Source organism: Dysidea avara, chromosome 1 (genome assembly GCF_963678975.1).
Source record: "Dysidea avara chromosome 1, odDysAvar1.4, whole genome shotgun sequence".
In the NCBI taxonomy this organism is placed as follows: Eukaryota; Metazoa; Porifera; class Demospongiae; order Dictyoceratida; family Dysideidae; genus Dysidea; species Dysidea avara.
This window is the reverse complement of record NC_089272.1, coordinates 36246475-36259607: the sequence shown is the minus strand read 5'-3', so window position 1 is coordinate 36259607 and position 13133 is coordinate 36246475. Positions and strand designations below refer to the sequence as shown.

At 36.2% G+C, this 13133-nt stretch overlaps 1 protein-coding gene across 1 annotated transcript in view; it reads right to left on the bottom strand.

Annotated features, from left to right (window-relative positions):
• The window catches only part of LOC136241843 (uncharacterized), a 52396-nt gene that overhangs the window by 23829 nt on the left and 15434 nt on the right, over nucleotides 1-13133 (bottom strand). Inside the window, exons 4-7 of the mRNA XM_066033201.1 lie at nucleotides 10873-11483; nucleotides 9014-9154; nucleotides 7000-7270; nucleotides 196-255 (exon numbers count right to left, since the gene is read on the bottom strand). Of these exons, the coding sequence (XP_065889273.1) occupies nucleotides 196-255; nucleotides 7000-7270; nucleotides 9014-9154; nucleotides 10873-11483 (1083 nt within the window). The remainder of the gene's footprint in view (nucleotides 1-195; nucleotides 256-6999; nucleotides 7271-9013; nucleotides 9155-10872; nucleotides 11484-13133) is intronic.

The following is a 13133-nucleotide window of genomic DNA, read 5'->3' as shown; positions in this document are numbered from 1 at the left end:
GTTAACCCTTAAACCTGCATAACTGGATTTGATGAAAAACGAACTGAAAATGTACAAAACGTTTGCCAATTTACATAGGTGGTTACAAACAGGCAAATCCTATGAGGAGTTTGTCCAATCACGTAGAAAAACAGATTTTATTAATTGGCAAAGAGCAAGCTACCTAACTGTGTATAAACATTCAGCATAACTCACCCGCTATCATGTGCTGAATCATTTCATGTCCTTTCACCTTCGTATCATCATTGTGCTCATCTGACATTAAATCAATCATGTGATATCATATATATTATATCAACTGAATGACCATCATGTGAGGAGAAACATGGTGCCTGAAGAAGAAGAGCTGCCCCTACCCTTAGCTGGTTTGCTAGAACTAAAGCGCCTAGAGTTTCAGGAATGAGAGAAGGAGAGGGAAAGTCAGTTAAAGAGCTGAAGATATGTGAGAAAGAATTGTCTATTCAGTTGCGACTGAAAGAGTTAGAAAAGACTAAGGAACCAGCAATCCCTACAGAGCGTACCACTGCTACAGGTGCCTTTGATGTCAGTAAACACATCAGATTTGTGCCTCACTTCCAGGAGAAGGAAGTGGATAAGTATTTTCTCCACTTTGAGAAAATTGCCACTAGTCTTGAGTGGCCTCCTGATGTATAGATGCTACTGCTTCAGAGTGTCCTAGTAGGAAACGCCCGTGAGGTTTATTCTGCAATGTCAATCGAACACAGTTCACAGTATGACCTGGTCAAGAAGGCTATTCTTAAGGCGTATTAATTGGTACCCGAAGTCTATCAACAGAATTTTAGAAATTATAAGAAGGTAGACAAGCAGACCTACACAGAGTTCGCTCATGAGAAGGAAGCATTATTGGACAGATGGTACACTTCCAAAGAGGTAGCCAAGGACTTTGAGAAGCTTAGACAGCTTATCCTCATGGAAGAATTTAAGGCTTGTGTACCTACCAATATTAAGATGTACATCGATGAACAGAAAGCCACAACTTTACATCAACATCTAATGTTTCCAACATCTGGGCTGATTCACTGAACATGGTCACCACTGAACATGGTCACCACTGATGTACAATCTATGAAAGACATAGAGCGAGTCCCAGAAGTGGCTCAGAGCTCACCTTTGTTGAGAGTGCAGTTGATAGCTGACCAGAAGGATGACCCAGAACTGTGCAGATTAGCTGAGGAGGCATTTAGTTCTGAATAACAGTCGGATGTGGGTATGTGTTATTATTATAGTGAAGGAGTGTTAATGAGGAAGTGGTGACCATCAAGAGCACCTGCAAACGAGGAATGGCAAGTGGTCCATTAGGTAGTGGTTCTGAAGATGCACAGAAGAGAAATACTGCATCTTGCTCATGCATCACCAATGGCTGGTCACCTAGGAATCAGTAAGATTTACCAGAAGGTTTTAACCCATTTTTATTGGCCAGGACTCAAGAAGGATGTCATGCTAGAGAATTTTTAAAAATTATTTAACAGAATTTTTTACTGACTGAGTGACTGACCGACTGATGCTTTCAGGCAAGCATAACTCGATAACGCGGCTAAGGATACAGGCTTGAGTTTTTCACTGTTTGACATTGCTTAAGCCAGACATGTATCTTTTGACATACTACAGTATGCACAATGCATTTTTCATGGACTTAGCAGTGTCCTCTTAAGTTTCCCATTTATCTTTGCTGACAATGAAAGGTGTCAATTTGGTGGTAGCATGTGATGGCTTCTCTTCGTATTGGAAATCGTCCATATTTTTCATAGTGGCTACTTTAATTCCAGAGGTGCTTTTCGAACAGTTCTTGATTTGTAATGCTGTGTAATAGGTTGAACATAGCTGACAGCAACACTTCACTTTTCAGATGATAGTTGATAGCTAGGGTGCATGATGCCATTTCTTTCTTTTGATGCAGTATGCGTGGGTTCACCAGTCATAATAATAACAATTTATTTTACAAAAAAGTTTGAAAAAGTACACAAAAATTGGAATTTTCAAGTAGAGTAGGGACCATAGCACATTGATAAAGAGCACTAAAACAGGCTGGAATAGTGTATGATATTAAATCACAGTAAAACAATAAGAAATGTTATATTCCTGCTGTGCATTTCCATTATGGTATCATAAGCAGCACAGTAGGGATATAACACTTCTTATTGCTTTACTGTGATTTAATATCGTGCACTACTCCAGCTTGTTTCAGTACTTTTTATCAAGGTGCTATGGTTCCTACTCTAGTTGAAAATTCCAAAATTTTGTGTACTTGTATAATCACTATCAGGACACATGATAGTGTGTTATGTGGCCAAGGAAAGCAATGCATCTGGGTGTACAACAGACAAGTGTGTATTTTACAGGAACCAAGAAAACGCGATTTTCAAACATATGTACCTCAGTAGTGGCTAAACAGAAATAACCTGTGAAACAGTCAACTGTTTCATGTGAAACATTCAATGGGATGGGACATCTTCCACACCCTAAATCAATCCAGCCATCTTTGAGATATGTACCTTCAAAGATTGTTTGCATTTTTCTTCATGTTTTGTTCATTTCTCTTTTTGCACCACTTACAAAAATTTCCATAACTTGTGCAAGCCTTATTGGATTCTTTTCAAATTGGAAGGTATAAAGAGTATATGTGACTGGATCCAGAAAACTGGTCTTCTCACCCATGTCAACAGATTTGATTTTTTTCACCAAGAACACAAAGCTACATGAATAAACTATCTAATTTCACCATCAAAATCAGCTAGACTCAAGTGGTCTGCTTATGCAGACTGTTTTTCCCAACCCAATGACGTTATGCTGTGCTGTAAATTTCCTTTCATTTAAGCCAGGTGTGAGACTTGAAAGGCCCATAACTTCACCTAATTCATCCCTACGCCTTCTTCTTCAATTCTTTAAGCAATCTCTTGCTCTCCTTCTGGGCTCCCGCCACCCACCCCTTTTGAAGTTCACCTGATCCAGTCAAGCTTGGTTCAAAAGCTATCTAACGTGGTGGAAAACTGAACTGGTGGTTACATGTGCAGTGGATGCTCTGGAAAGTAAAAAATTGGTGTAAAACATGTGATAATTTGGTACATACATTGCTTTAACCATTGGCAAGCTACAACACACTAAATAGTTAAAATCAACATTTTTCCATACTTTTAAATAGGCGATAAGACCAGTTTCCCAGACTGGGTCACACATGTGACCAAATATTGGAAAATCACCATATGAAATAATTAGAATTTTAATGTTCAGGGTGTTACTGTTCAGTGTAGGTCCAGCTTTTGAAAATTTTCTTGCAATTTAAGGAATTGAGGATTGATTACAATAATAATTTGCAAGTAAATTTACACCATAAGGCTTGTTATGTATTTAATCATTAAATATTTTAGGTGTAAAATGCTCTCATATGATTGATTTTCCAAATTCAGTCACATATTATAGTGCATTCATCTTCCAGTTTGTGCACAGCGGTAAAGTGTTTAAGTGTCTAGATGCAGAGATCCCCATTTTGAAGTAAGCCACAACAGGTCTGTGCTATGATGGTCAACCATGTAAGGAAGTTTGTGACTTGTTTCTGTCTACAACAATGATAAAAAATCACACCTGTACTTTCTGAAAATTGCTCATGTCTTTTTACCACTCTGCCACTGCTGTCAGTTGCTCACCTCACTTTCTACCTTATAAATGGAAGTTCTAGTTTACTACACCGGAATATAATTTCATTGATCTACTGTATCCGTAAAATCTCTAGATTTTTCAAGGGAACATTTTTATGTATTGCAGTAGAAGTGCTCAGAAAAATGTGCACTCTATTAGAGTACTACAGAATATTAATAAAATAGGCAAACAAGCACACAAAAGAGTCACACGATTTAGATACTCTAATAGAGCAGTCAGCCACACTGCAATTTGCTGTCACGCCTATCGGCTAAACCACTTATGCAAACTAGTGAAATTTATTGCACACGTCAGAAGGTAACAACTCTCAGTAATATAATGAAAACCTGTTAAAATATCAATGAGTTTTAATGTGAAAATCAACCATACATGCATGTACCAAGTGCGCTTGATATCCCTAAACATAGAGCAGTTATATATTCTGTACAAAAAAAATAGCCAAGCTGTGAAAAAAGATGTGGCCTTAAAATTTAAGCCTTGGTGAAAAAGTTGAAATCAAAGGTGATAATGTTAATGCTAATGGTTGTGCATTGTTAAAATTGTATTAGCATTAACCACATTGCAGTAATTAGTTGGCCACTGCCTTTGATTTCACAACTTTTTCACCCAGGCATTTTAAGGCCACACCTTTTTTCACAGCTTGGCTGTTTTTGTGTGAATATCATTTCTTTTTGTAATTGCAAATTCCAAAAGCCACCCTTGATACTTCCTTTTAACTTTCCTTTTACTACAAAGACCGTGAATTTTGAGGGGCATGCAGATTAGCGGGGTAGATTCAACTCAAATTAGGAATGGGAGATTCCCAATCCTGGAAATGTTTCATTGTACTGTTCAAGCGGAGATTCTAGCACTGTGGATGAGGCTATGGATTCATGAAACGGTGTTTTCTGGTCCCATAAAACAAGTATGTAACACTTTCACACCTCAGATCAAAGGAATTCTTTATGCTACAAATGTGATGTGACACACTTAACAGTGCAACATCTAGATGTCGTACTGCAAAGTGTGCTGACAACTCATTACTGCATTCCACAAGCTGTACAGCATTAATGCTTCTTACTATTGAATACTGTAGTAAAATGTATATAAAACCTATAATTATGAGCAATATCCACTTTACATTGTGGGCTTCATGATCTCCTGTGGCCTACACTTGAGCTTCCTGTGGCTCTCAATTGAGACCAAATGAATCCCACAATCAAAACTGTCTCTTGGTGATAAGGTTTCTTATACATTTTGAAAACTTTACATAGTAAGTACTAGTGTTATAGTAAGAGTTAATATGAAGCTTTGATGTAGTAGCCACAATGATATATTCAACAACCACAAAGGATCCTGGACAAATACTAGGCCACATTAGAGGCACCCTCAACCACATCAAAGGCATTTAACTTAAAAAGTGAATTTAGCAGCTTAAAACTACTGTAAAAGTCACTTGAAAGGCTTACAACTACTTTAAAAAGCACCTTCAAAGGCTTAAAAGCTACTTTGAAGTGTAACATATTGGTTGCAAGTCGTGCATTACGCATTACGCACGCTGCAAGTCGTGCATTATGCACGATGCAGTGTTGCAATGATGCCCGAGGGCGAGTGCGTACATATCAGGCAATGCACTCCGCACAGCGTTACAACCATCACATGCTGCCCACCCACACTGGCTGTACTTGGCCACATGACAGGCTATTTTCATAATTTTTGTAGTACTCTAATAGAGCACACATTATTTCTGAGCACTTCAATGCAATGCATATAGAATTTCCACTGATAAATATACGAGTTCTCATTCTATTGTATTAAACCAGAACTTTCATTTATAAGGTAGAAATTAAGTAAGGTGAGTAACTGACAGCAGTGCCAGAACGGTAAAGGACTTGAGTATATAGGTATGGAGGTCCCTGGTTTGAAACCTTGAGAATTTTTTCAACATTTTTTCCACACATTTGTTTTTTTACTTCTCTCATGGACTGTTCTATTAGAGTAGCTCGATCATGTTTTCCACATGTTTGGTTTTGCTCAATATCTCCTTAGCAAATAGTTGCAGTACTTTCAAACCACAAAAGGTTTGCACTATGATAGTAACTTCATGTACAGACCAATTTTTAAGCTTTTCCATCAAGTGGATTACTTTGTAGGCATGACAACAAACCTCTTTTGTAATTTTCAGAATTGCAAAAAATTCCGTTGTTCTTAGTTCAATCTGTACAAAAAATGGATTGTAAATGTGTTGTGACTAAAGCATACATGAGTTATTGCAATTTTTCTAAAGTGTGCAAAAAGAAAATTTATGTAAGAAGATAAGAAAATATGAAAAAATAAAACCTTGTATGTGCATATCTCAGTAATGGCTGGGCAGATTCAACTCCAATTTGGAATAGGAGGTTCCCTACCCCAAGGGAGTTTCCACAGCAAAACTGGTTAATTTCCATTCAGGCACTATTGAGCTATGAATGCATGAAAACAGCATTTTCTTGGTTTCTGTAAAACACACACCTACTGTATCTGTCGTGTGTCCTGTTACAGTGTACATAACATGCAATGCTCAGCGACTAATATGAAGTAAGATATTCCAAAGTAGTACAAATGTCTCTAAAAACAAGGGGTGTCACTTAGACATGTGCAGTAGGTACATGTAGATCTGCAACCGAGATCAAAGTCTTGACCCTCGGAAATTTAGCTTTGACCTGTGACTAAGAGCCTTTGACCGGTGACTTAGCGACAACATTTCAGTACTTTTTGATTGTGGGTTGAAAATCTTCACCACTGGTGACTTGGGATGAATTTGGTGGCCTTGACCTTTGACTTAGACTTGGACAACAGTTGTAGATCTACCTAAAGTGAATGCCTGTGTGTCTACCTCTTGAAAAACTCTAGTTCTTCTGTTTACATATAAAAGATAGCCAGCATACAGTATATAAATACAAAAAGAAATGATATAAAGCCAGCATACACAAATACAAAAAGAAAATCTAATCCAAGCTGTGAAAAGGGTCCAGCCTTCCAAATATAGAACAGTATAAAAAAGATGTAATATCAAAGGTGGTGGCTGCAATGATATTATACTGTCACTTAATTTGTAGATAGTAAATACTGTTGCAGCCATTTCTTAGCCACCGCTTTTGCGGCACCTTTTTGCTGTTTTGGGTTAGATATACTTTACCACAAAGTTTTGAACAATGTTAGGGTATTTAGCGAAGAAAAGTATTACAGAAAAGTAGTTACTGTACATACTTTAACAGCATAAAACAATTTCTTATACTGTAGCCGCATAGATATGTAGTTTGCAACAAACACACAGTACATAAATAGTAGTGTATATGACAGTACCTGATTGATCAAGTGGAGAAACAATTGTACTATGTGTAAATTCTGCATAATCGGGTGTATTGATAAAAAAGCTCAAAATTTTGTTTTCATCTTTGTTCTTTTTTTGATGCTTACTCTTTTCTAATTCCACTTTAATGACAATAGATAGATGCTGCATAGAATCATAGTTGTAGAAAGTTAGATGAAATCGTGGTGGATATGCATTAATTTTTTCCAATGCTTCTAGATCATGATGCTTGTAACGTTGAAAATGTATATCTTCTGGTGTAATCTGTAAGTAGATTCACATAATATAGTGTGTCTATGTGCACATACGTACATGACGAATAGTGTAATATTCATGCATGCAAAAAATAATTATTAAATATGATAGGGTTTAGCAGTAATGGTGACCAATGTGACCCGGTCTGCAAAAGGGGTCTTATAGCCTTTCCAAATTGTCACGTTTGATTAATCATAACTCCCATGATTTCACCCAATCACCTTCATAATTACACCAAGCCAAAGCGCTACATATGTCAGGGGTATAAGAGGACCAAATTTCAGGGTGATACCACATTCACAAGTAAAGTTACAGGTTGCCAAGTATATGCAATTGAAAAGGCTATACGATACCCTTTTCACAGACCGGGTCACCAATAATAATACTGTGTTTCCCTTCCAAGAAACTTTGAACAAGATACAACCTCAAATATCCATTACAGTGACTTGGCAACACTAAGGTAAAATTCACTTCTGAAAGAGGGAATGGTGAATGGTGAAGCTTATAGTGGGGATACTAATAGCTCAACCAAACCATTTTAAGTAAAAACAACTGATATACAGTATGCAACTTGCACTATTTGAACTGGTAAATCAATGAAAATTAATGTTACAAAGATTTAAATATGTGCAAACATCTAGTATATACTACAAAATCTCGAGTTAGTATTGAGTATCTCAATCTTCCTTCTTTTTTTTGAATTAGCTATATGCCCAGCTTATTATACAATTGAGATTGGTTGCTTAGGGCACTTTACACCTGCGGCATTGACCAACGTATCTCGCGCATGCAAGTTACCATCCAGAGCTATTAAGCCATAGAATGAAATACCGTAGTACAACTTATATACATAGCAAAGCAGTGCATTAAGAAATGCAAGCGATTAAACCATGCCAATTAATCAGCATATGCCTGTCCTACTGTACTTTGCCAAAATCGAGTCCTTATCCGATTCATCTGGAAAAATCAGCTGCACTCAAACACATAAGAAACAAGCATACCAACCAGCCAAGCGGCCAGCACAGAAAATTGAGTAGCACGTACTAAATAAATTATTAGCAGGAAGCCACTAATGTGCTACTGCGAATAAATGAACACCTTGTGTTGTCAGCAAAAAGAACTTGGGACAAAAGGAAGTCCATGATGCGTGTATTGTATGTACTGCGGTTGGTGAAAAGGCATACCTTGCTACAAATCGATGTCAAACTGTGAATAAATCAAGCCTGTAGCTCTATTGTTGAGTTATGCTTGGCTGAAGGCATCAGTTAGTCAGATTAAATTTCTATTGAATAGAAAATCATTAAAATTGCAGAGAAATTTTTTGGAAGGGTTTAGAGTTGGTCTGAAGACATTTTTGGGCTTGGCTGTGCCTAAGAAATAATAATAATACTACCAAGTTGTCATGAAGGGAAAATGAAGCTGGTTTTAGGGTGATATTTTTGGCTGGAAAATTCCTGTTCTGCATGATCCCTACTTTACAGAACTACTGCACTGTTTGATAGGTGAACGAATACAATAGAAAAGATTCAAATAAACTAGAATTAATAATAATGTGTATATGTTACTTAGTACTAATTAATTCTACCAATGAAAGATTGTTTGTTCTGCACCTAACTATTTATCGATTACTAAACAGTATGCAATAAACCCAATAACAATGAGATACGTAATTTTACATGATATTATAGAATAAAGCATCTATAGCATACTTGATAATGATTGTTAGTATGTAGTAAAATTCAAACAATATACCTTTGTTTTTCCAGTGTGTTCAACTTCCCAACCTGAACACTGCTTAGGATAGTTCAAACAAATGTAGTGATTTTTAACAAGCACAAATGGCATCGGTGCTTTCTTCAGCAGAATGCATTCCTTATGCTGCTCTTTAATAGTCTAAAGATAAAATCAGAAATTTTTTTTGTAAAAAAATTACTATATTTTTATCCTTATTATTTTTAATGTGTATCCTTTAGAAACCAGATAATATTTATTGCATTTATTATATTAGTAATCACAGTGTACTTACTATCAGGGTTCTCAGCATTTTTGTATGATATAGCTCTAAAATTATATGATGTACTGTATGTAATGAAAGCATGGTGTGATTGAAGAAAGAGGTATATAATACAGGAATGGCCCAAATTCTTAATACATACACAAATTCAGGCTAGGGAATTTGCATGGTTGTTTCCAAATTACAATGGATTTAATGTCAGTAAACAGAAACATGATTAATTCTATAAATTCATAGAACTATAAACAGTGACACTAAAACAATCATATTTTATCAGTAGTTTTTTGAAATATCCTTCTAATTAATTGTACAGCGTAAGGGTAAGTCACTGAACTCAGTTAAAGTGTAACTACAGTATACATTTAGCTATGTTAGAGATTGTATGCAGTACTTGGCTTGCAATGTGAGTTGTAGCTATAACATTAAACATTAAAATACACATAAACACCAGCATGACTATGGTTGACACAAGTACTCTTGGATAGTTTTACATCTACATCTTCAGATGTTGGTATTAAAAACAGTTGTATTTAATGCATTATGGTTGTTAATAAGCTACTATTAAAAATCATGTCATTATGCCAAAGGGTGTTGTACTGTAGGTAAATGGATTGAAACAGTGTGTGCTAGTGTATTCTTCACATATACAGTGTCAGGGACGTAGCTAGCTACACCCAGGCCTGCATGGGTACAGGCCCGGGTAATCATTGCTGGTGCCCAGGTAACAAGCCTGGTAATAGTGGCACCCGTCCTGGAGCGCCCGTAATTAATACAGACTGAAAACATGCACTTACTATCTTTTTGGAGTGTCTTGTAATCCTTTTTTTAGTATCGCATATACATTGTACTTGAGTTTGCCAAGATTTCTCTGTCAATTTAGTAAACTTCTATGTAATTCTCAGCACTCAGCCGAGCATCACGTTATAACATTTAATATTTGAGCGCGGGTCGAGAGTCAGTCAAACATGTGCTGCAATTTGGTGAAACCGCTCAGTGGACAGCAGTACTGGATATAAAGTAATTATTTTATTAGATGTCTAATGGTATAAACTGATGAAAGATGGACAAAAACCATCAGTTGTGGTACTGAGTGGAGGCAGGACTAAGGAGGGTCATTGTTTAATCCAGCTCTGTCAATGTTGGTTATGAAGTATGCTAGAGCACTCAGTGTGTGCAAGTAGAGACGACAGAAGAGTGAAAAAGGAGTCAATGCTGGGACTGCGTGGAATTGTTACGAAGTATATTACCTATGAATAAAGTGCTGTAAGTGAAAAGACATGGGGCTGGAGGCTAAACTAGTCCATCATTGTTTAGTTTTAGATTCTATATCATTTATGTAGTAGGATCTTGTCTAATAAGCTGTACCAACATAAGCTGTACCAACAGCAGTGTATTAAATAGTAACTAGCTAGGTACAATACATGTGTGCACTTTTAAACAGTTTTTCGAAAGCAAATGAGTATTAAAGAGTCCAAAAAGATGGACTCACATTTCTTGCTAAATATTTTGCATGGGAACAGCCAGACCTTGTCCAGAAAGCTAGCTACACCCCTGTACAGTATACACATAATTTGTGCATTTTGTTTAGCAAAATTACTTGAATGCACTCTGATAGTGAGTAACAGAAGCAAATCTCAAATGAAATCTGCACATTTTTACCAACACTAACAGGTCTAGACAGATATCCAAAACTTAAACAATGACTTGATTTTAGCTTTCTTCTCTTGACAATACACTTGGTGCACCAGCTCTTTGTCAAAATATAACACTCATCACAGTCAGCCTCAAAGTAATACTCAATTTCATCTTCATGCATCATGTATACATAACCACCATCCTCCAATATTTTATCACTTTCATTTGCAGTCAACAAACACAGATCCTTGATATCATCTTCATTGTCCACAACACAAAAGTGCTGAAGGTACATTTGGATATTTTTCTGAAATTTGTATGTAGCAGAAACCCAAACAAATGCACTGACACGTTCATAATGCTCAGGTAGTCTGTATGGACCAACTAAATTCCCACATGCTTTCACCTCAACCAAATCATTAGCAGCAATAGCATTTTCAGGAATGTGAATTAAAACATCATGTTTCTTTATTTTTATGTTGCCACCCTTGCTATCAAAAACTTCTGTAACAATTTCTTTGTTTGGAAGTGGGCAATCTTCCAGAACTTTGTAAAGTGTAAAATGAGCACTGCCTACATAGAAGCAATGTAGTACAAACATTATTATGTACTGCAATATTCTTATAAGAATAGGTAGAACATGCATTGTGTGCTACTTACTTTAATTGCATATTACTACAGTAACACATGAGTCTCAATCGTCACAGCACAAAACCACCCAACAATAGGATTTGCTGGGGCTCAATAGATATTTAGATAGGGCTTTACATAAACATTGAGAATATAATACACTTCATTTTGTAAGGGCCTTTTATCTCTTGGAAAATGGTTGGTTTTTGTGCCTGACAGGAGCTCTTTCAAAACAAAGTACATTCTTGAAACTTATACATATGAAGCACTGTCTAAAGATCTACTGAGGCCTAGTGAACTCCACTGTTTGCTGATTTTGTATTACAACTATTGAGATTCACGTGAAATTTCAAACAATAATTATACAACCAAAATAGGTGGTGAGCACGCACGTCCTACCTCCTCTGTGTCTTATTCTTATATATACAACACACATGTATTCATGTCTAGTTAATGTAAGTACTGTATGTACAGTAGTTACAGTATTTTTGGCATGATTGTGAGCTCACAATATGCATACACAGTATTGTATGGACAGTACTGCTTAAACCCAAATATCACATTTGCTCACCACTTTAAAAGTGTCTTTAATACTCACACTTGACATCTGAAAGAAAATTGTCTTTGTTGAGTGATTTAAGCACTCGAGACAAAGCTTGCAGGAAAATTATACTCATTTTACACTTGTGGGGTATTTACTTATTTATATGAGTAGTTGAATGAATACTGAGGGGACAATAGCTTAAGAATTGTTAGTGTAATATTTGAACTTGCAATCTAGCAGCGATTGAAAAGAAGTGTTTAATTGTAGCCAGGACCACTTGAGTAATGGATTTACTGTAGTTAGAGCCAGAGTGATTCTGTAGCTACTTCCACTGCTACCATGAATAAATTCTAAGTACTGTATTATATTATTAAAAGATGTACAGTATGTATGTATGTATGTACCTACATGAATGTTGAGCTATTATATAATAACCTTAGTGTACAGTAGTAGTAGTAGTGATAAATTGTTCTTTGGACTAATTGAAGGGGCACATGATTTATCATGCCGTGAGGTGTGAATATAGAACAGTATAATTAATATAGAGATTAGTTTATGCATTGCCTCAGAACATCACTGTCTTATACTGTATGTTGATTTGACATCAGAGTCATAAGTATAAAATTAGTATGCACCTACCTGATTCAGTTGGTGTGATAAAAAGAAAGGCTTTATATGAACAAAAGTGATTTAATGCAACAGCTTATACCAAAAACACAGCATGCTGATTAGATGCTGTATACTGGCAAATGCATTGCTGACACTGTGTGCACTTAGTGTTCAGCCTGTGGTTGATTGCAGGCTTGCTGTTTATCCACAGTTCATTGCAGTGTATATTATTGTATTGTATTTATGGATGTACAATCTCTATAAGAGGAAAAAGTACATATTTTGATAAGAAAATAATTGATATACAATAGCTAGTTAGTTATTAAAAATAACTGTTACAATTCTTTTTAAAGTTTCTACATTACTAGAAGTGACAACTTCTTCTGGCAGATATGGGTGTGTCTGTTTGTGGGTTTGCAATGTATCCGTTGCATCTCCTA